The 23,965-nt window shown below is 42.5% G+C and overlaps 1 protein-coding gene and 1 long non-coding RNA gene across 4 annotated transcripts; both read left to right on the forward strand.

Moving 5' to 3' along the window:
- Positions 1 to 8,712: 8,712 nt before the first annotated feature.
- On the forward strand, positions 8,713 to 10,912 carry LOC143484419 (uncharacterized). The gene is made up of 3 exons (XR_013122637.1): positions 8,713 to 8,844; positions 9,237 to 9,919; positions 10,712 to 10,912. It is a non-coding gene; the product is annotated as an uncharacterized LOC143484419 (long non-coding RNA).
- A 574-nt stretch (positions 10,913 to 11,486) lies between these two features.
- On the forward strand, positions 11,487 to 20,391 carry npy2rl (neuropeptide Y receptor Y2, like). 3 transcript variants are annotated; one of them, XR_013122550.1, is made up of 5 exons: positions 11,487 to 11,780; positions 13,348 to 14,003; positions 16,178 to 16,334; positions 16,695 to 19,312; positions 19,409 to 20,391. XR_013122550.1 is itself a non-coding variant. In XM_076982660.1 (4 exons), exons 2-4 carry the CDS (start codon positions 13,369 to 13,371, stop codon positions 17,022 to 17,024), a joined length of 1,122 nt encoding a protein of 373 aa, XP_076838775.1. In that variant the 5' UTR covers positions 11,487 to 11,780; positions 13,348 to 13,368; the 3' UTR covers positions 17,025 to 20,391. The 3 variants fall into 3 exon arrangements, 1 of the variants encoding a protein (XP_076838775.1); XR_013122551.1 differs by having other exon boundaries at positions 16,695 to 19,136; positions 19,185 to 20,391; XM_076982660.1 differs by having other exon boundaries at positions 16,695 to 20,391.
- Positions 20,392 to 23,965: the final 3,574 nt, after the last annotated feature.

The following is a 23,965-nucleotide window of genomic DNA, read 5'->3' on the forward strand; positions in this document are numbered from 1 at the left end:
CCAACCATGCAAACACAAAAACACAACAGTAAGTATTTTGTTATAGAAAGAAATATGTGGACATGGTGGACAGATGGAAACTGCAAGAGCTTGTATGGGTGTTTTTTTTCCTTTATACTGGAATGACTTTAGCCATTTTAATTAATGTGTGGAATATGGCAAGTTCGGATTTACTCAGGTTTTGCCTGTTTAAATTCACAAAGACAAATGTCTCTTTCCCCCTATCATGGTTATTTAGTCAGAAATACATCCTCCTGCACAATTTCCATTTTATTACGTGACAAGCAAGTTCATCAAAAGACCATGTCATTTGGACAGAGATTTATGGATGACCGATTTGTGGATTGAGATCATAAGTTAGATAACCCCATCATGTTACATCACTTACTCTACTCACGTTATATAACTGAATTCAGTTAATCAGAATTCACCATACATGAATTATGACACCCTGAAGTGTCACAAGCAGTTGCATGATTCAGCACTTTTACGAAAGACCATTCATCAAAGACGCCAGCTCAGGCTGTTTTGAACAAAGTTAATATGGAGCATGTTTTAGTTCATCTTTCTCTATGACTCCTGGTCATTCTTTTTTTTCTCTTAGTTTTTACTGGTTTGGAAATGGTCTTGTATTCATTCAGTATTCAGAATCAGCTCTTTTGCTTCTCAGGTTTAAAATTTTGCTGTGGTGCTTTGAACACTGGCTTTGCACTGAGAAATGTCTTTGTGGACACACACTACTAATTGTGGGTATCATCTGCATACAGGAGGCTCTAAGGAGGATCTAATGTGGTGTGAAGTCCATGCCAGGGAGGGCTGAACATAAAAGATCCATGAACACTGAAACGGGTCTTATGAAAGCCTAAAGGGATAGTTAATTTATACATAGTGATGTGGATTACACATGAACAACGTCTGAGTTATCTCCTGACTCTGAATTAGGGAAAAGAGTGAGTGAGACCAGGAAAGAGAGACAGAGAGAGAGAGAGGGAGAGCCAGGGAGAGAGAGACAGGGAGAGAAATAGAGACAGAGAGAGGGAGAGACAGAGAGAGTCATTTTATACATTCATACATTCACACTCATTTTGCCTTTCTGTCTGCACTAAAACAGATTGTTGAACTACCAGAAAGTACCTACTACCAGATAAATGTATCTTTTTAAATCTGGTGGATAAATCAAATGTGTCTTTCTAGAAACAAGATTATGTGCCCACCCCAAATTCACTAAAGATGATATATCCCACTCCAATACTGATTTAAGAGTCCATGTCATCTGTCCATACAAAGAAGTTTTCAGTTTTCTTTGGTGCAATTTTGTTCAGCTTATCATGTTACCTGTAACTGTGGCTTCAAAACACAGTAAAAATGTGAAAATTACGTAAAGGTCAGACATCAGTGTGCGTGCCCAGAATGACCCTGTCTATTGGTATAGACATTGGTATAGACAGTATATAGTACTACTACTACTACTACCACTACTACTACTACTACTACTACTAATAATAATAATAATAATAATAATAATAATAATAATAATAATAATGTTATTATTGTTTTTTTATTTAGTATGGGCTGAAAACTCTGGAAAACACCCTGAAACAGTTAATGTCAGTAGAAATGGTTTTAGTGTAGGGAGGCCTGAGCTGTCAGAGGAAGAGCCAGTCATGTTTCAAGCTCCTTCCAGCTGTACATGACGTGCAGTTTGGCTCCACAACAAAAAAAATCAAAGTTTGCCATTTCAGGACCATGGACAGCAATCGATTTTCCTGTTCATCGTTATGACCACATAGAATCTAGTAAGACAAAATGGAGTGTGATGAATTTTTAGCCCCATAAAACAATTTTTTGAGAACATGAAGCTGCTATTATGATATCTTTTGAATTGTTCATGATAATGTATACAAACTGAATTGAATGCAATGGCAATTTGTTTTCAGTTTTCAAGTATCTATTTCCTGAAGTGGTTCACTTACCATAATATCTTGAATGTAATAATATAATACCATGGCAACAATTAGCAACATAGTCATAGATTTGTACAGTAATAATGCCAGATGATGTAAAGTTTTCAGGTGAGTGTGTTTTTTTTTTCATAGGAACACTAAGGTGATTGGTGTCATAGCTGTAACAAACAGTGTTAGCTCAAGCTAGATTTATTAGGACATTGAGCCAAGTTTATGTCTTGGCTTTCTGTTCAGGCAATACAAGAATTCATAAAGGTATTCTAGAGTATATGGACACATGATTGATAGGTAGACACCTATTTTTATATAGCGCTTTTCTAAAACCCAAAGATGCTATAAAACTGCATTCTTCAGCCAACGATCCCTCTCTGTCTGTTGCTGAAATCCGTATTCATGCCTTCATTTGCAGTATTACTGTAACTCCCTGTTAGCTGGCATTAGCGCCTCCTCTATCCATAAACTTCAGAAGTCTTCTGCTCGTGTGTATACACTTGCAGTACACCCGTTAAATACCAGATTCAATTTAAGATCTTTCTATTTACATCTATTATAAAGTGGTAAACAATCTTGCCCCTAATTGCTCCTAATCTGTCTGAATTGCTCCTTCCTCACAAACCATCTCGTTCTCTCAGGTCTTCTACATGCCGGGCTCCTAACTGTCCCACCATCCATACTCGCTCTTCATCTGTGGAACTTCATCTTCATCCCTCCCCACTGGGATCTTTTGTCTCTCAGCACTTTGCAGGTGAACATGATCCTCTTCTCAAGTCTGCTCAATCAGCTTCAACCAGCCATCTTCAGCTGGGACTTCTGACGGTTACCAGGGCAACAGTGGTGGTTGATAGCCAAGGATGCACCAGACAGGGGTTTGCGCACCAAACGAGCAGTTGTGAACAAAGTTAGCATAAGAAACATCTTAGGGGTGTGGTGTCTGGCAACTGATCAGGGGCAGAACCCCACAGGCGATGTTGGAGGTAATTGTTTGGCCGGGGTTTTGCTGAACACAGAACAGTCAGCATATTCAGGGGGAATAAGCTCTGTTTGACTAAAATGTCCATTGTGAGGTAAGACGAGGCCACACAGCGGGAATGTCAGTACAGTGCTTCATGTAGTGATGTGTCCTCTGGTCCAGGAGAGTGCACCGTTATGCTTAGTTATCCAGGAGAACCTTAGCACCTCTGGATTTTCTGGGGAATCAAAGATAAGAAAAAAATGGTTTGGGTGTGGAGAATTACACACAGTCACCATAAATAGGATTGTGAGTTCATAAATAGGATTTTTGATGCTAAGCTGGCATCAATAGGCTGCCCATATGGTGGCGTACAGGAATAGATGTGGTCTGAACTGGCATTTGATCCATAACATTCCAGAATCAATCAAGGTTGAAACAAGATGGGGGGGAAACACCTGAGAAGAATGTGCTACAGCCCTGTGTGGTTTGTGTTGTTGTTATTGTTGTTGTTGTTGTTGTTGTTTCCTTCCGCTCTGCTGTCGTCTTCAGGATTCTGCCACTTATTCTCGTCACTACTGCTACGCCACGCCTTGCCTCCAGATTCCTCGTTGGTTGGTGGACTGGACGTGACGTGCACCCCAACGTGGGGATAAAGACCGCACAGACCCAGCAGAAGAGGAGAGTCGCGGGAGATTAGAGAGAGAGAGAGCGATAGCGTGCTTGTGTGATTTTGTGATTCTGTGGGTGTTCTGTATATTCGATTGAATTTGGGTCGATTTGTTATGGTTTGTGGATAATGATTCTGGTTTGCCCCATTTTTGGATTGGTTGCTTGGATAATTGTACATAGTTGTATATAACTGGTTTATTGTAGTTATTGTAAATAATATCATGAATGTGGCTTGAGTGAGTAGGAAACTCAACGCACTTTTGTTTGCAGTTTTTGTTTTTTGTGTTTAATGGTTATTGTTTGTTATTTTGAGCACGGTCGGTTCCTGAAGAAATATCCCTCCACTGCATATATATACAGTATATATATATATATATATATATATATATATATATATATATATATATATATATATATATATATATATAATGAGTGCCTATATAAAAATACAAATCCCTTTCCTTCAGCCGATTTCTCTGTTGTTCTTTATCATTGCTGTTACACCTCGTACCCTAGACCGGGCGTGACAAATGGTAAACTTGTGAGTGATAAACTCACATAATACTACATGTGTTTTCCACACAGCCTTACACTCATCTCAGAAGTGCCAGTTCTTTCCACACACAAGTGCTGTCTCTCCTGGACCCGGTGCTGTCTCTCCTGGACCCGGCGCTGTCTCTCCTGGACCCGGCGCTGTCTCTCCTGGACCCGGCCCTGTCTCTCCTGGACATGGCACAGTCTCTCCTGGACCCGGCCCTGTCTCTCCTGAACCCGGTGCGGTCTCTCCTGGACATGGCGCAGTCTCTCTTGGACCCAGCGCTGTCTCTCTTGGACCCAGCGCTGTCTCTCCTGGACATGGCGCAGTCTCTCCTGAACCCGGTGCGGTCTCTCTTGGACCCAGCGCTGTCTCTCTTGGACCCAGCGCTGTCTCTCCTGGACATGGCGCAGTCTCTCCTGGACATGGCACGGTCTCTCCTGGACATGGCCCTGTCTCTCCTGGACCCAGCGCTGTCTCTCCTGGACCCGGCGCTGTCTCTCCTGGACCCGGCGCTGTCTCTCCTGGACATGGCGCTGTCTCTCCTGGACCCGGCGCTGTCTCTCCTGGACCCAGCGCTGTCTCTCCTGGACCCGGTGCTGTCTCTCCTGGACCCAGCGCTGTCTCTCCTGGACCCGGCGCTGTCTCTCCTGGACATGGCGCTGTCTCTCCTGGACCCGGCGCTGTCTCTCCTGGACCCAGCGCTGTCTCTCCTGGACCCAGCGCTGTCTCTCCTGGACCCGGCGCTGTCTCTCCTGGACCCGGCGCTGTCTCTCCTCAGGGGACAGTTTGGCTCTACCCACTTCCTCAGCTTCAGAATCCAAAAGCAAAGAGCTCAGTGATGGTGGAGATGGAGATTGGCCAACAGGAGAACGTTTAATTTCAGGGAAATGTGGATGAGATCATTCAGACACAAGGAACGTTCATTACAGGCCTGATTGCAGAGATTCATTAAGGTTTCAGTGGTAGACAGTAAGCACTGAGAGTGAACGTTCTCAAAGGCAGATGCATGAAAAAGCAAGAGGCACAAAAGACACAATCCAACATACCAGGCTGGAGATCAGGGCATAAGGAAGACCAGGCAGTGAGGAACGCTTGGTACACAGACTCAGAGGAACTGGCAACCCTACACATTCATGTGTGCATACTTGAGAGTTTACAGTGGCTGGTTGGAGATGGGTTTATGTATCTTCAGTTATGGCAGTAACTGGGCTAGTGAGGAGGACCTGTAGAGGGCAGAGGGGTCATCACTGGCAGGCACACACACATGAAATTGAGAATAAATCTTCATATAACCTTCTGCCCTACAGGCACATATGACGCCCACTCCTCTGCCTTAAACATTCCTAAGCTATTGTTCACAAGCTCGGTGCCCTTGGTCACTGTCCCAGATAATGACCAGCCTTGGGCTCCCCGTCCTCTCAACAGGTTGACTATGAGAGACTATGAGAGGATACGAGCAGTGGCCACAAGAGCCTGTTTCAAGTGACACTCCTGCTTTCCCATGGGGCTCAAACACAAGTAATTCATGGACAGTTCATGGGTTTTTTTTTTTTTTTGCAAAGGATGCACTGATCAAAACAGAATCCCTCTACAAAGATTCTAAGTAAATTCAGTTCATTTCAGTGATTGCTATATGTGCGTTATTGATCACCTAATCTAAATAATGCAAGTAATGACAAAAAGTGTGTTTAAAACATGTGACTTTGAAATATACTCACTTGCTGTAACATTCCATGTTGTCATGAGTTGCCTTTTTAATGTCTTTCTGATGAGATGGTAGATGTCTCTTCCAGAGATACAGTGCCTCCCTATATACATGATACCAATGGTCACTAAATCTGTGGGCATTGAAATAATGTACAGTAAATTACATATAATTGCTCTGTCATACATCAAATCTCTTAACAACTGAAATATTTTTGGAGATTTATGTGTCAATCCAGACAAGCTACAGAGTTACAATCTACCATTGAAAAAAAACATTGTGCTGAAATCAAAATGACACACTGAGGATGAAAATCCACTCTTAGCTGTGGAGTAAATGACTGAATTCCAAAATTTAAGCTCAAAACAGGCTGTGGTCAACTAAGCTGTCTAATTATAATCCAAAAGAAGACAAAGATGTTAGTCCATCCACCTTGTGAAGCAGTCACCTTAAATAACACTTAAAGAACTTAAAGAAATTACCTCTTTATACCCATTACATACTTGTACGTATCTTATCAAAGTTGTTACATTAAGTAGTTAAGAAGCAAACCAAATATTGCAGCTTGTCATCAGTTTTAATAATAGGAAATCAAATAAAAATAAACCAAAGTCAGTAAATAACAGGCCAATTGAGAAGGCAAAATGAGTACAGTGTACAGGTCTGCCACAGAGTCAGTCTGTTGACCTCAGAGTGCCATAGAGTCGGTCTGTTGATCTCTGAGTGCCATAGAGTCAGTCTGTTGGCCTCAGAGTGCCATAGAGTTGGTCTGATGACCATAGAGTGCCATGGAGCCAGTCAGCTGGCCTCAGAGTGCCATAGAGTTGGTCTGATGACCATAGAGTGCCATGGAGCCAGTCAGCTGGCCTCAGAGTGCCATAGAGGTACCAGACGTGTTACAACATGCGACTGACTGTTGCACAACTTCTTAGGTGAATTCGCATTTTCAGCATTTTGCAGATGCTCTAGTCCAGAGTGACTCACAGAGGTGCAGCAGCGTGTTCTTGTGACAGAAAACTGTGGACACAGCAGTAGGGCACACACACACACACACAGACACACAGACACACACACACAGCAGCAGCAGGGCGAGTTATTCCCACTTCACACATTACCCTGTACAACAACCATGGACAGCTTGAGCTGCACTGAATAATTAAAGCACATGGGTAAGGAGGTGAAGAAAGGAACATGGATACAAGGTGAGCACAGACACACACACACACACACACACACACACACAGAAAATCACCAGAATTCACAAACATAAACTTCTCTGGCAGAGTATATGGGGAGTAGGAAATGTGACAAGCCTGATATATCCAAAACAGTTGCTGTAAGAGTCCTGCAGCACTGTTGCCAAGGAAATAAATATGCAGTTTAAATACTCTGAAAGAAAGTCAGTCTTTGTAGATTATTTATTTCATCAAATAAAGCAAGAGCACTGGGGACATTAATCAGGGGGACACGTTTGTTGTTGTTTTCACATCACCAGATGTTGCTAATCTTCCTCTAAAGGGAGAAGTTTCAGTTTCTGCTTGTTTCAGGTGGGATTTGATTTCTGTTTTGTCTTCTGCAAGTCACAACCATGCTGTGATACGTTCGGTTTCAATGCCATGGCCGTATTGTAACTAGGTTGACTTAGGTGTGGTAGAGGTTGGACACAAACGCGAGCCTTTATGCATTTTTTAAGAAGGATACAAAGATTAAAACAATAAACACAGATAAACTAAACAAGACTAAAGACAAACAGAGGAACAAGGACATAGACATACTAAATATGTAGCATTATAGACAAACAAAGGCACACGAAACAATCCTGCACACTTACAAACTAAAGAGACAAACACAAAATAAATAAGACGAGTAACAGAGACTGGACTGAATGCAAGAATACAAGACATGAGCTAACAGAAGGAACTAGAGAATACTTAAGGCAGCAACAGGAACAAAACAACAGATGCTACGTGTCAACAACCAACATGGAGGGTGAAACACCGGGTTTAAATACACAGGCAAACGAGGATTAAACGAGACACAGGTGAAACCAATACACAAGGTGGGGACACAAGATGCATGGGCATGAAGGCACACATAGAAAGGTATTACAAAATAAAAGCACAAAGAGAAAAATTTGGAAATAAAATCAAAACGGGTGCCGTGGGTAATGTCACACATATAAACTCAGTACTTGTTTCTGAAGAATGTTTTTACTCATGGTCTAACTACAAAGAGAGACATCACCCACTGAGGTCATACCTCATACACACATCATAACATACGTCATACTTCATACACACATCATACCATTGAGGTATTTGGTTGGATAAGCAGAAAATATTCTTCTATATTCAGTATTTAACAGTTCACCCTACTGCGGCTGTCAGAGGTCATATCAGAGAGAAACAGGACCCTTCAACATGACGTTATGTATACTCACTGCACCATGGTTTACATATGAAATGTAATGTTTTGGCTAATGAGAAATCCCTTTATTTTTATGATTGCAAGGAGGAAGCTTTTATTGAGGAATGAGTTAGGCTTTCTCCTTTTGTTTATTATTTAAATGCTTCTTCTAATTCTTGTCTGTACAGTTTGTTAACCTTTGCTTCACTTCAGACTTTATGCTGAGGTGCTGACTTTAAAAAAGGAATTTATGCACCAGGATCCTGGACTCTTGGATGTAACTATGCGTCTTCTCTGGGAGTCTGTCAATCATGTCTTTGTTTTCATGGGCCATGTGCTTAGTGTTGTCATTTGAGTTGTTATGCCTATTCATTTGTAACTCCACCCCTCGTCATTGGTTTCATGTGTGTCTGCTTTTTTCCCCTTGTAGGCCTGTGTATATATACCCTGTGTTTTCAGTTCTTCTTCGCTGGTCTTTGAGTATTTTAATCTCATTTTAATTATTTTGCATGTTGTTGTGTTGAAAATGTTTCTACCTGTTGTGGGTGTTCATCGTTTGTCTGTCTCTGACGTACCTGGCACTATGGACCTGGAAAATGCAATAATACATGTAAGACACTGATTTTAGATTTGCGTCTAATCAATCTTGCTCTTCTCAGTGTTTGTGTCTGCCTCCTGATTGCTCCACACCTTCGGGGTTTCATTGCCTTCTTCATAGGCATTGGCAGTGCACGTAACATTGTTAATGTTGTCTTCTGTTACAAGTGTGCTAAGAAACTCAAATTAACGCTTTGTTTGGGTTGCTTACCACACCTTCTCAGATACTCTATGCTATTCTATGCGGTTAAGTTGATCATTTGTAAGCCTTGTGTGTTTTTTCGTTAAATGTTACGTTAACGTTTGTTCCACCAAAGGGCACTTCTACGTTCATGTTCATTTTTGCTTACGATGGACTTGTGCTTGTCTCCTCCTTTTTCCATGTACATTCTTTGCCCACGACAGATTGACCAAGCGTTGTTGGATGGAACGATCTCCTTTTTGTTTTCTTTCATCCTTTTACCCTCCTTGTGTGTGTCGACTCTTCTCTCGTTTCATGCTGGCACGATGACCCCTGGAGCTCGTCTGGAGCTCTCACTCCACCCAAGAGATCTGTGCATGGCCACAGAAGTCCTGGGTTTCTCCCTGAAGCTCGCAAGAATTTCAGAACCTCCACCAGCTCACACCAGGAGACCTGTTACGGCTTCCTCTTCCGAGTCAGCGAGGAAGCTGTGATCCTTGCAACACCTGAAGAAGAGGAGCCACCATTAAAGCCTATGTGGCCTGCAACTGAGGACAGAGGGCTGGGTGTCCTGAACCACCTGGGGTCCTTGGGTCCTCCCTAGATTTTCTTGGTGGAGAATAGTAGACCCCTGGAGTCTCACTGATGTAGAGGGGTGACACCATGGACATTGGATGTTAATGACACAATCCTGTGACTGAATTACGCATTCTTGTCTAGTTTTAGTGACAGAAGCTTTTGCTGACAGATTAATGAAATCAGTTCACTGGATATCCATGAAGCCTGAAAAACTTGAAAAGCTTGAAAAGTCCCTGCAGTCTCATCTCTGCAGCCCTGAATGTGCCTTCAGAAACGTTCTTTCATGACAGACTAGTCCTGTGTTCTCCACTGTCAATCAAGCTGAAAGGTCAGTACCACTCCTGTAAAGAACAAGGGGATCATATTCTTGCACTTTTGTCACTACAAACTTCCTTTATTCTTCTTCTAGAAGGTTAATCTCATCATTTCTGTTAAATCACTTAATACAATTTAGAGTCACAGGTGCCAATGGACTGCACAGGGCAGAAGGCATGAACCAAAATCCATACACCAGCTCATCACAGGACACACACACCAGGTCAATTTACACACCAGGTCAATTTACAGATGCCAGTTCACCCATCTTTGGAGCATGGGAGGACCCCAGAGATCCCACTGGGATCAGAAACACAGACCGCAGCCAGGCTGGGGATCAAACCCAGGCACTCTAATCATTCAACATCCCATTGTCTTTGGAGTACTGGTAATTTTCTGTGTAGTGTATATAGATGTAAGTCATTGACTACTGAATGTCCAGTCTTCAGTCATTGATATAAATTAATCAATCGTCTATGCTCAGGTCTTCAATAATATAAAATCTGCTCAATCTCTCATTCTACTATCCTGTGTATTTACTCCAATTGCCTATAATATACTGGACTGAAATTTGTCTGAAAGCAAAATAATATGCTTTGAGGAATTGTCTACCACATAAGACCTTATATCCCTCTGACCTACAGCCCAAGGATGTCCAGAAACTGGTTCTACTCACATGAATATTAACAGGGTCTGGAACAGGATATTCAAACCTGTTGTAAATTCTGTACAGCATGTTCTACAGACCCGTGGACGTCATTACCTGTCTCCCATCACCCCTGATCTCCTTTGATTGTTCTCCTAGATCTACTGACAGACCTGCTCCTGAGATCCGCAGGTCAGCTTCTCAAAGGAACGCCATCTAAACTGGGTTGGCTGAACTTTTCACAGCTTGTTATTAATCTGCTCATATCCAGGATTCGGAAGATCTCTATGGAGAAAAACACACAACTTTCATGTATATTTGATACTTGAACAGAGTTTAGAAATGTTTAAATATTTTTTATCACTTGAGATTCTTTAATATTAGATGTGGTTTTACTCAAATTCACCATAGTATGGAAGTGATGTAGTCGGTATATAGGGACGTAATCAGTCAGTTCAAAGGTGGAGAATGTTAGCACTCTGGCGGAGGCGTTTGATGGGGTTGGTTGATTAGCTGTGGTCTACTGTCTCTCTCGGAGAGGGTTCACAGACGTGACATCACTATGGGGTTCAAAATTATGAAAAGATATGATAATTAAAGGCATAAAGACATTTTGACTTCATTAATTTTAGCCTTGCACATTTGGGCTCATTTCATTTGTATTGCTATTGTTCTTGTAGATACACATCAGTTAATAATGAAAAATACACATTATTATTCTGATACCGTATTTGCACTTTAAACTGAACAAAACGTTGCATGGGTTTCTCTCTCTCTCTCACTCTCTCTCCCATTCTCTCTCTCCCATTCTCTCTCTCTCTCTCTCTCTCTCTCTCTCTCTCTCTCTCTCTCTCTCTCTCTCTCTCTCTCTCTCTCATACTCTCTGTGTGCGCACTATGCCCGTCTGTTCCTAGAGCAAACTTGAGGGATTTGCTTGGCTCAGTGTGCTCTCGCTGGACCCAGCGTGCTGAAGGATGTCAGTATAAACTGCGGTACATCAGCGAATGCTTGAACGGAGCAAGTAACTCGTTCTCAACAGACACAGCGGCGAATAAGTTTTAAGCTTTAGCATTATTATTTTTTTTCAAATATTACAGTTAGCTTGTCTCGTGAAAACGATCGCTGAAGGAGATTAACTGATACGACATGCTTTAACCGCACTGATCGTTCTGAGATGCCCAGCGCCTCGCTGGAGACAAGTAGATACTGAGATCTGTTTTCAGAAAAGGTGAGTAATTCTGTTTGTCACACGAGCTCATGATAATCCAGGTAACAATATCCTAACTGCCAGGCATGTAACGCAAACGCGCAGAGGTGGATTATCCTGGCTGCTATGGTAAGGAAGTTTGACGTGAAGTTTCCAAAAGCTGTCAACTTTCGTCTTGATCGCCACTAAAACGTGTGCTAGACGCTAGTAACATTTAAAGTTCCCTTCATGATTCTCTCGAGTTAGTTCAAAACGAGTCTGCCAAGGAGACCTGAGTCATTTAACGTGCAGCTCAAGCTGGACACGCATTTTTGTTTCGAAGATACAAAATATTAAAATATTAACGTGGTTTCATCAGGTCATCAGTGTGATAATTATTTCAAACCAGACAAAACATTTTCCAGAGGAAGGCAAAGGCGTGTCATGTTATGTTCGTGTCATCTCTGCTTCAGTGAACTGTGTCGAAAATGGATTACTATTTCAAAAAAAAAAAAAAACACATTAAGCTCTACACATTCGCATCTAACCAAATTTCTGTTTGCTGAGTGCTCTATATATGGATGAGTAATGATGTTATTAAAACCGTTCTGAACACATTTCTGTTGCCCAAACTGAGAGCATTAAATACCTTTGCAGAAATTCTGGAAGGCCAATGGTAACATGGACATCCCTGTAGATGAACAAATGATGAAACGAGGCCCCCAAAAGGGCCAAAAATAAATAAATAACTTAGTGAGTGGCAGAAAAGGAGAATTTTTTTCTTTAAGTATGGCTTGTTCTCTAAATCAGAAACTATTTGGGCTTATTGGTAAGTATTTCCGGAGTTTGTGTGATTTGCTTATTTTAAAGGAGTTGTGTGATGGAATTTTAAAAATCAGCTGGTGTTCGGACGACTGAAGTTCAGACACATAAATAAAACTGCATGGAGGAAACTCAAAACATTCTCAGAACAGCATAAATAATATCTAAGGTCGTCCAGCTAATATAAATCTCAGTTTTTTTTAACTGAACAAATTCCTTTGAACTTGACTTTATACTTTAAACTTAAAACACAAATTCCCAAGTAATGCATATTTCTTGCATATTCCCAATGATAGCAGCCAATGCTTGACTCTTGCCATATATGTGTGCTTTACTGGGCATGTTTCATTGAAGATAATGTGAAATATAAATTGAGCATAGATTGTAGTGCTTGTCTTGGCATCAATATGCTCCACTCAGAAAGTGTTTGCTGAAGTAGCATTAGTGATGCTTCAGCAAACCTCAGTGCTTTCACTGTATGTTCAAAATTATTGAAATATTGTTTGGAAATATAAGAATAATGTGACCTTTGTCACCACACATCACATTCACTTGGATTCACTTGACTTTACTGGCCAAGCAGACTTACATGTACAAGGAGGCTTTTAAAAGTTAATATTAATGGTTTACTGTAATTGCAGCTAGGATAATGCAACATTTAGTGCTTTTATCAAATTAATCAACATGTAGCCTTTACAGTGACTCAATTTGCGACTTTCAACAAAATCTTTTGTATCATATGATCAGAAGATCCTTTCTTATTAATTAGCCATACATTTCTCTACAGGACAACATGATCATGTGATCAATGGATGACATCAGTTTAGTCAATGTCTCTTCGAAGGCTGAGGTCTGGACCAATAGCGTGAAGTCACCCAACCCTGCAGTGAGCCATCCCTTGCTGGAACTGGGTGACAGCACCAAGCACCTCGGGGTTCAGGTGGTCCTAATCCTGGCATACAGCACTATCATCCTCCTGGGCGTGGTGGGCAACTCTCTGGTGATCTACGTGGTTTGCAAGTTCAAGACACTCCGCACCGTCACCAACTTCTTCATCGCCAACTTGGCCGTAGCAGACTTGCTGGTGAACACGTTGTGTCTCCCCTTCACCTTGGCCTACACCCTCCTTGGAGAGTGGAAGTTCGGACACGTTCTCTGCTTCACCTTGCCGTACGCCCAGGGCCTAGCCGTCCACGTCTCCACGGTCACCCTCAACGTGATTGCGCTAGATCGGCACAGATGCATCGTTTATCACCTAGAGACCCGGATGTCTAAGGACACTTGCTTCGTGGTGATTGGCGTGACCTGGGTGATCAGCGCTGTTCTGGCTAGTCCCCTGGCGATCTTCAGGGAGTACGGTTTTGTAGATCTCACTCCAGGTGAATCCATTGAAGTGTGCGGAGAGAAGTGGCCCGGTAGTAGCACAGACGGTACACTGTACTCGTAAGTAAAAAATCACTCATTGCACACACCTGTCCTGATTGTCGTTACATAGTTGAATACGTAAAGTCACGGTGCGAGGTTTCAGAGGATTCAGAGACGAGTATCATGCAAACATCTTATTCAAACAATCATCACTCTACTGCACGGGTAGCGCTGAGCAAACACAGAACAAGTAATAGGCTCACAATGAATGGACTCACAAAGATGAGCAAGGGACCAGACTAACTCATACAATATGTATTTAACACATAACGAGCACCACGTGTAACACATTGGACTAACGAGACGAGTGAACACATACAGCCACACCCATAGGAAGTACATATATAGACACGGACTACACATACACTCTACACATACACTCTACACATACACTACACATACACTACACATACACTCTACACATACACTACACATACACTCTACACATACACTCTACACATACACTCTACACATACACTACACATACACTCTACACATACACTCTACACATACACTACACATACACTCTACACATACACTCTACACATACACACTACACATACACTCTACACATACACACTACACATACACTCTACACATACACTCTACACATACACACTACACATACACTACACATACACTCTACACATACACTCTACACATACACACTACACATACACTCTACACATACACTCTACACATACACTACACATACACTCTACACATACACTCTACACATACACACTACACATACACTCTACACATACACTACACATACACTCTACACATACACTACACATACACTCTACACATACACTCTACACATACACTACACATACACTTTACACATACACTCTACACATACACTACACATACACTCTACACATACACTCTACACATACACCCTACACATACACCCTACACATACACTCTACACATACACCCTACACATACACTCTACACATACACTCTACACATACACCCTACACATACACTCTACACATACACTACACATACACTCTACACATACACTCTACACATACACTCTACACATACACACTACACATACACTCTACACATACACTCTACACATACACCCTACACATACACTCTACACATACACTCTACACATACACACAGGGCTATAATGTGACATAAGATGTGATAAAAATGTGTTGACATTTTTAAAGTACCAAAATAGTCCTAAATTTAGATCACACTTAGAATTTTAATGGATTTACGCATAAGACCTCAGTGTAGATTTTAGCATGAAATTTGATTATTATATTGAATTTGGCTGAAATGGGCTTTTCACCTAAAATCAAGCTGCTTATGGTTACAAAATGTGTGTGATATCACCTGAGCCGATAACATTTTGCTTATCCAGATGACGTCCACAGAATTTCAACAAACTTACAATAATTTTGCATTGAAACAATGCCAAGCAATGTGGACAGAAGCAACTTTAGCCCAGAGGAGAGTACTTTTCCCTTCAGCGATGCTTCATGAATCTCAAGCTTATGATAAACTGTGAACAACCTTTTGGACTATTAAGGGATAAGTTTGTTAATTTTTAATCCACATTTAATTAAAATTGTTATCCTAATTAACTCGCTGGTAGCATTAGTGACAAGACAATAACCATTCTTGATCAGTTTCTGTGTTTAAACACAGGCCAAATGACACAAAGGTTGAGGCCTTCAAAAGGTTCTGCTGTAACAAATGTGCAGACCTCTACAAATGGTTGGGCTATATTGCTGCCATTCCAGGTAGTTCCAATAATAATGGGAGTTCCTTTTTCATCAGGATCTTATCAGGGTTTTTGAAGGTATGAGTGATTTCTCCACTGAACTCAGTTTATGTTTTCTAAACGCATACACACTTGTGTGAGTGACAATTGAAAAAATGCACTTTTTCATCAGAATTTTATCAGGGCTTTTGAAAGTATGAATGATTGTCCCACTGGACTCTGTTGATGTTTTCTAACTGCAGACACACTTATATAACCATTGAAAAACAGCACTCTTTAATATCCTTACTGTCCCCTAACCTGAACACACAATGATAAATAAATCTCACATAATCATCTTTATGTTATCTGAACTATACCACTGACAATGGTAATGCAATGAATGCTATTGTTGCTCAATGGTTCTCATCAATGTTTGACATGATGTTGCTATTTCTCCCAGGATTTCAATGCTGCTGCTTCAGTACGTGTTGCCCCTGGCAGTCATCTCCTTCGCCTACATCCGAATATGGAGTAAACTCCGTAACCACGTGAGCCCAGCTGGACGCAACGATCCCCACCATCGCCGTCGGAAGACCACTAAGATGTTGGTCACCATGGTATGTAATGTTATTTAATATTGCAGTGCTACTTTTAGTATAAGCATCATATATTTTCCTTCAAATGCCCAGACGGTACCAGAAGGTACCACAAATGGACATTAATGTAAGTAGAAAACAAATTTACACATAGATACAAGCTCGGGCTTGTGTAATTTTCATCCAACAACTTTGCAGTTGTTATTTCTCAGTAAATCAGCTTCTGACAACAATTTAAAAGGACTTAGAAATATATAAAAGATCAACGTAATATGTAGCTACTCATATTAGCTACATCATAAGAGCTATTTTTAATGAGATTATGTTAGGGAGGGAAGCCCGCGTGAGTTCGTTGTTCCAAAGTCGGTGTTGACGTTTCAGGTGGTGGTGTTCGCCGTGAGCTGGCTACCTTTCCACGCGTTCCAGCTGGCGATCGACATCGACAGCAGCGTGCTGGTCACGCGCCACTTTAGGCTCTTGTACACCGTTTTCCACATCGTGGCCATGTGCTCCACCTTCGCCAACCCGCTCCTCTACGGCTGGATGAATCGCAACTACCGCAGTGCCTTCGCCGCCGCCTTCCGCTGCGAACAGCGGCTCGACTCGGTACGCCCCGACGGCCGCGACAACACTCTGGTCCGCGCCAACACCAAAAAGGCTCTCGAGGTCCAGGATGTGGTGACGAAGCACCTCAATGCTACGGATGTCTGAGGGAGGCTGAAAGCGCAGCAGACAGACGGACAACATCTGCAGGGAGAGTTTCTGGACACAACCCATTCTTCACGAGGAGGTGTTTAGATTGTTCTCATTACTTATATTAGCCTGCACGTCGTTCATGTTCTGACAGCATGCCATCAGGACATTTTGTTGCCATCAGGACTCCTGAGGTGCTTATCAGGACGAGGATTTTTAAACGGGTCTTGTGGGAAGTCAGAATGGGGAGATCTGATGGAAGGTTCTGTGTTCTTCTCAAGCCTTTTGGAAAAAATGCAGCATTTTGTCAAATAGGCAACATACTGCAAACATTACTTGAAGGAATACCATGCAGTTTGGCCTCATGACGCATCATCTTCTGTATTTAGGGCCCAGCAGACCCTTGCTATGTGATGTTCAGACTACGGCCTACCACTCTGCTCGTCTACATGTTATTGATGCAACGTTACACACCGCCTCTCTCTCAGAAACGAGCAAAGCACTGAAGAGAGACGAGCGGAGACGTTTTCCACTAACGCAGTATGGATGTTTCACAGGGAAAAGCCTGCAACATTAGAGGCACTCGGAAAAGCCATTAGGGGTACTGTCATTTCTGCGCAGCGCACTCGAGCAACGCAGAGAACGAAGCCACAGCAGACCCCGTCTGAAAGTATCGAGAACAGTGTTGTTGAACTGTGTACGTACGTGTACGTAATTCTGCTTTGCGGACATATTCTCAAGAAAGAATGAACATGAGTGACCTCATCATATGCACGATCAACAGCAGTAACAGTGATTCACATCCACAAGCTTACAATGTATTAATGTTTAAAAAAACATGCGCTAAAGAGCTTTGTTTCTGTGATACGTGAGCTGCTGCTTTCAAAGTTGTTCCGTTAAACGAATGCAATGCGCAATGAATGAAAATGTTGTTTCTACGTCGACAATTATTTCTATTATGACATCACACGAGATAAGTGTACTTCTGTACCATAATTGATGCGATAAAGGAAGCGAGACACACTGCTGCCATAAAAAAAATAAAAATAAAAATCAGCACTTTAGTTTTCTGAAGCAATTCAATAGCAGGATCAAAACTCATTGTTGCCTAAAGTGCTTCTGCACTACGGATGATGATTCATTTGAGCTCTCTGATAGTAGTAATTGAAATGGAAGCTCCAGTTGGTCCCCTCACAGCACAAGATTGCTCTATTTGACCTGCAAAGACCATGAGAGATGAGAATGTCATACGTAATTAGAAGAATGGGTTCCTGTGTGATTCTTTGCTTTGTTTGGTCTATTATTTCAGAATGGTTAATAAGACACTGCTTATTGAAGATTAAGGACTTACTGGATACTTAACTGTAATTTCAGTGAAAATGGTGTGCAGAAGATGAATTGTGACTTCACAACTGTGGCTTTGGATATTTCACAGAAAAATCTTGGATAACTTATACCTTGGCAGCCACTTCATTAGAAATAGCTACGTTGTACGTAAACGTCCCAGCCATGGGGGTGTTACTCTAGCGTGCCAGCGTCCACTAGTATAATGTGGTATTGTCATTGTGTTTCATTTCATTTATTCCTGCTGAGGCATTATGGGCTACTGCTCACCACAGAAAGATTAGCTTTTGTCAGCATGTCTGTCTGCAAAACCCACATGCAAAAGGTCTGTAGAAATACGATAAGAATTATATTAGCTATGTATAATACTTAACTGGCATTCTCATTTTGTAAATAATGAAATGAGGCATATATGGGAAAAATAGGTTTGTACATGAATGTGGCCATAATCATGTTAAAAATAAAGTATCCTTTCTAAAAAAAAAAACATCACTTGTAACAGACTTTTGTTTATGGGGCAAAAAAAACAAACGTCACCTTACCCAACCTCACCACTGTGGTCAGATATGAGTTCAGACATGCTCAGTGAAGTCTCATCGTAAGGGAGGAACAGCAAAAAAACAAACAACCCATTTGTAGTAAGAAGAGTTCCACCAGGAGACGCCCACGCAGAAATAATCACTAAGCAATTAGCTTCAGGTGTTTGGGCTGCTGTATGGTTGCACAGCCATACAGTGACAGGCAGGCATCCAGGACCTTAACAAGGAGAGGTGTTTGGAAGGTGAGGTGTTTAGAAGGAGAGGTGTTTGGAAGCAGAGGTGTTTAGAAGGAGAGGTGTTTGGAAGGTGAGGTGTTTAGAAGGAGAGGTGTTTGGAAGGTGAGGTGTTTAGAAGGAGAGGTGTTTGGAAGGTGAGGTGTTTGGAAGGTGAGGTGTTTAGAAGGAGAGGTGTTTGGAAGGTGAGGTGTTTGGAAGGTGAGATGTTTGGAAGGTGAGGTGTTTAGAAGGAGAGGTGTTTGGAAGGTTAGGTGTTTGGAAGGTGAGGTGTTTAGAAGGAGAGGTGTTTGGAAGCAGAGGTGTTTTCTACAGTGTAGAATTTGTAATCACCTGGATACTGCTCTTGACACTCGCCATCCAGCATATTAATTTGACACGAAATGACTACAGAAGTGGTTATTTGTAGATTATCAACTTTAAATTGAAGGCATATGACAGAAGACAGGCTGAAGAGCACAGCTGGTTGGTGTGTACCAAGCACAGATGTGTTGCAGGAGTTTTTACACATGGAAATGTCACTGCTTGGTTAAACGTGACACGCTACCCAAATTAATCCAGCAGCAGTGACATAATCAGAGATATAACCATTGAAAAAGAGTTAGGAGCCCAAACTGCTGGAGGCTAATTGTGTATGACAGAAGTATGCTATGAAATTTAAGTATATACTTAAGATATGCAAGAGTTCACTTTCCAATGAAGTGGCTGTGTTGTGTTTTTGTCTGTGACAGGTGTGTGTGTGTGTGTGTGTGTGTGTGTGTGTGTGTGTGTGTGTGTGTGTGTGTGTGTGTGTGTGTGTGTGTGTGTGTGTGTGTGTGTGTGTGTGTGTGTTTAGGCGTGGCACATGCTTCCACATGTTACAGAAAGACTGGAAATTAACTTAGTTAATTTCTTTGAACACTTAAATCCAATCTGAAAGTTTTGAGGCCGATTTCATGACATGCACTTGTTTTTCATAAGGTGTTTGAATAATTTTGTCTTATGTGTAAAATGCAACTGTGTTATGTGTTTGCTGGCCTTTTGGCCAGATCTCCCTTGAAAAAGAGATTTTCAATCTCAATGGGATATTTCCTGGTAAAATAAAGTTAAAAGTTAAAATAATAAAATTAATAAAATGATTATCCTCTTGATTAATCAGGATTTGTTACTGCATACACATGCTCATGATTCATTATTGACATGATTTGTGTTTATACTAATGCGTTTGAACTGGCGCAGATGTGATTAGAGGGCATGAGGGGGTTGGCAGAACTGTGCTTTAACTACCCCTGGTGTGTAGAGCATGTGGGTGAAACATACACTGGGTATACTGTATGCCCCATATGGTTCTAATTCTGTATGTGGTGGTATGTATGAACACTGCCAGTTCAATCTGATGGTATTCTGGTCTTTTGGAACATTAATAACTGAAGGCATATTTATGAGATACAGTATCAAACCTGAAGGTGGTCACGGACTACAGAATGCTCTGTAATCACAAATTCATTTTTAAACATTGTAAGATACTATTTGTACTATACTACACTATACTATACTATGCTATACTCTACCCTCTGTAAGGTGGTTGAATGGCACAAATGCTGTAAATAAATTTAGCATTGAGTTCTTTTGTCTCTGTAAAAGTTCAGTCGGCTCATTTGCTAATTTTGCTATTGATTGTCCCTATTGTCCCGTTGCCAGTCCCAGATAGAATCCCTCATTTATTTTCTTTAAGTGTGCTTTGGAGGGGTTGCCACGCAGTCTAACCCCCCCACCCCCCACCCCCTCTGCCAGTGATTATCACGGACCAGAAGCTATGAAAACCAACATGGCATTGAGTCAGTGTAACAATGAAACCCGTCCACTTACGGTTTGGGCCTGTCCTCCATCTTCATGGACACCACCCTCCATCTGTTTCTGCTCCAACCTTCTTCCTCTCGGCCTCACTGCTCATCCCAGCTGGATGGGTGAATGGGCTCGGTAAACAGAGTCTTGCCCTAAGGTGAGGGCTGCTTTTGTGGGCCATGTCTACTTTAAGGTCAAGCCCAATATGTTCCAAAGGATAACATTTATCTCTTTATGTTGCCACACACACACACACACACACACACACAAACAAACAGTGTGAATCTAAATTCACATTCCAGTAATCATAAACATTTCTCTGAAATAGATCCATGGACACCAGATTCCTTTCACGTTGTGCCAGTGCTATCGGTTCCTCTTCACTTTTTTTTTCCATTTTTTTGGGTAACAATGCAGGTCCATGCTGCAGTATTTTGTACAGAAGCTGTCACTTCAGGTTACGCTAAAAGCTTTCACTGGATTTTCCACACCGAAGCACATTTGGGTGTTTAGGGTTCAGGAAAAACCCCACTTCCCTGCCAAAAATTAAAAAGTTTTAGTCTCAAAATATTATACTGAAAACAAAAACAGACATTTCAACATTTATGCCATAACAATCATTACATGCATATGACATATAGCATATGATTTTAAACAAAACTTCTAAAAAAGCCTCATAAAAGTTTGAGTAAACTATACTAAAACAATAAATAAAGAAGTAAATAATCAGATAAATTAAAAAATATGAAAGTCCTCTAACTCTAAACACCAACCTGTTATTTAGTAATTAATCCAGGAATGGACATTACCTGATATTGTATTTGGTAAGCGGTTCTGGGAAGGTGTATTCAGGGAAATTAAGGGTTTGGAGCAGGCCGTGGAATTGATGATCAGATGTTTGAAGAGAGGCTATTGTGTCTCCGATAGCTTTAGATAGTTTGCTACATTCGTCACTGCATGACACTTTAAAGGTGTGGTCTACTCCACTCAGGAAACTGGTTATGTCCCATGATTTAGCAATTACTGCATTTGATCTCTTGATTTCTCAAAAAATGTATCAGTGCTCTGCGGTTTCTGTGCGGGCCAGAACACAGTCCTTCTGAAAACCAGGCTGACCTGAAGACCCGGCTGACCTCAAGACCCGGCTGACCTCCAAACCCCAAGCCGTAGTTTCATGCCGCCATGGCCGTCCACAGAGTCGCGGTCCATGGTGGCATGAAACGATGGCTTCGCACTGTGTCCGCTTTAGACATGTGGGATGCCTGGTTGGGCCGGGGGCGTCGTCGGTGTGGAGGGTGGAGTTGCCAGGCGACGGCCCACTGGCCACGAAGGGTAACAGAGGGGAGCTGTCAAGATGAACGCAGCGGAGAGAGGCTCTCAGTAAGGAGCTCACCCAGCGCTGGCTATTCAGACGCAGGGATGTTATTATCCAAAAGGCTGTTGCAGTTGGAGGTACGTGTGAAGTTGAATGACTCATATTGTGGCTTTTATTTCCAGTGGAAGGCATGTGGGAGGACGTTTATGAACACCTGCGTTTGTTAGTCTGGTCTGAGACGCGCAGTGTTATGGACTAAGTTGTTAGGGCCACCTCTGTAGAGGTAGATAGATTCATTATTGCTGGATATTGTTTTCTACATGGTTCTGCCATTCGAGCACTTCCGCGGTCTAATGACTCGGTCATTAGAACAGCCGTCATCAACGACAGCAGGAGAGGGCAAACACTCAGCCTTGATGCACACCTCCAGACAGACAATTACATGCAGTGTCACAAAACATCTCGTATTTGTCCAGACATCATCCAGAGATCGATTCATCGGTTGGCGTAAAGCCAGTTGGGAAAGAGTTAGGATGAAGAGTTTGGGTTGTTATGAACTAAGCTGGACACACAATGGATCCTGGCAAATGTGATGTATGAATGGAGTCCAGAGGTTTTATTACCTTATGAAGATGCGTTTTAATGCATCCACAACAGAGTGATTTATGTAGCGAAATTTAAAACTTTCAGAGGTTGTAATAATCAATCATGTGAGGTCAGCTGGCTTATAGCCATGGCAAGAAGATTTTTGACCCTTTAAAATATCTATATAAAATATAGTAGGAAAGGCTGAGGTAAGGGGATGAGGGGGAGACTGTGGTTAGGGGATGAGGGGGTGTCTGTGGTTAGGGGATGAGGGGGTGTCTGTGGTTAGGGGATGAGGGGGAGACTGTGGTAAGGGGATGAGGGGGAGACTGTGGTTAGGGGATGAGGGGGTGACTGTGGTTAGGGGATGAGGGGGAGACTGTGGTTAGGGGATAAGGGGGAGACTGTGGTTAGGGGATGAGGGGGAGACTGTGGTTAGGGGATGAGGGGGAGACTGTGGTTAAGGGATGAGGGGGTGTCTGTGGTTAGGGGATGAGGGGGTGACCGTGGTTAGGGGATGAGGGGGAGACCGTGGTTAGGGGATGAGGGGGAGACCGTGGTAAGGGGATGAGGGGGTGACTGTGGTTAGGGGATGAGGGGGAGACTGTGGTTAGGGGATGAGGGGGAGACCGTGGTAAGGGGATGAGGGGGAGACTGTGGTTAGGGGATGAGGGGGAGACTGTGGTTAGGGGATGAGGGGGTGACCGTGGTTAGGGGATGAGGGGGAGACCGTGGTTAGGGGATGAGGGGGTGACTGTGGTTAGGGGATGAGGGGGAGACTGTGGTTAGGGGATGAGGGGGAGACTGTGGTTAGGGGATGAGGGGGAGACTGTGGTAAGGGGATGAGGGGGAGACTGTGGTAAGGGGATGAGGGGGAGACTGTGGTTAGGGGATGAGGGGGAGACTGTGGTAAGGGGATGAGGGGGTGACTGTGGTTAGGGGATGAGGGGGAGACTGTGGTTAGGGGATGAGGGGGAGACTGTGGTTAGGGGATGAGGGGGAGACTGTGGTTAGGGGATGAGGGGGAGACTGTGGTTAGGGGATGAGGGGGAGACTGTGGTTAGGGGATGAGGGGGTGACCGTGGTTAGGGGATGAGGGGGTGACCGTGGTTAGGGGAT

The sequence above is a fragment of the Brachyhypopomus gauderio genome, chromosome 20, assembly GCF_052324685.1.
Source record: "Brachyhypopomus gauderio isolate BG-103 chromosome 20, BGAUD_0.2, whole genome shotgun sequence".
NCBI lineage: Eukaryota > Metazoa > Chordata > Actinopteri > Gymnotiformes > Hypopomidae > Brachyhypopomus > Brachyhypopomus gauderio.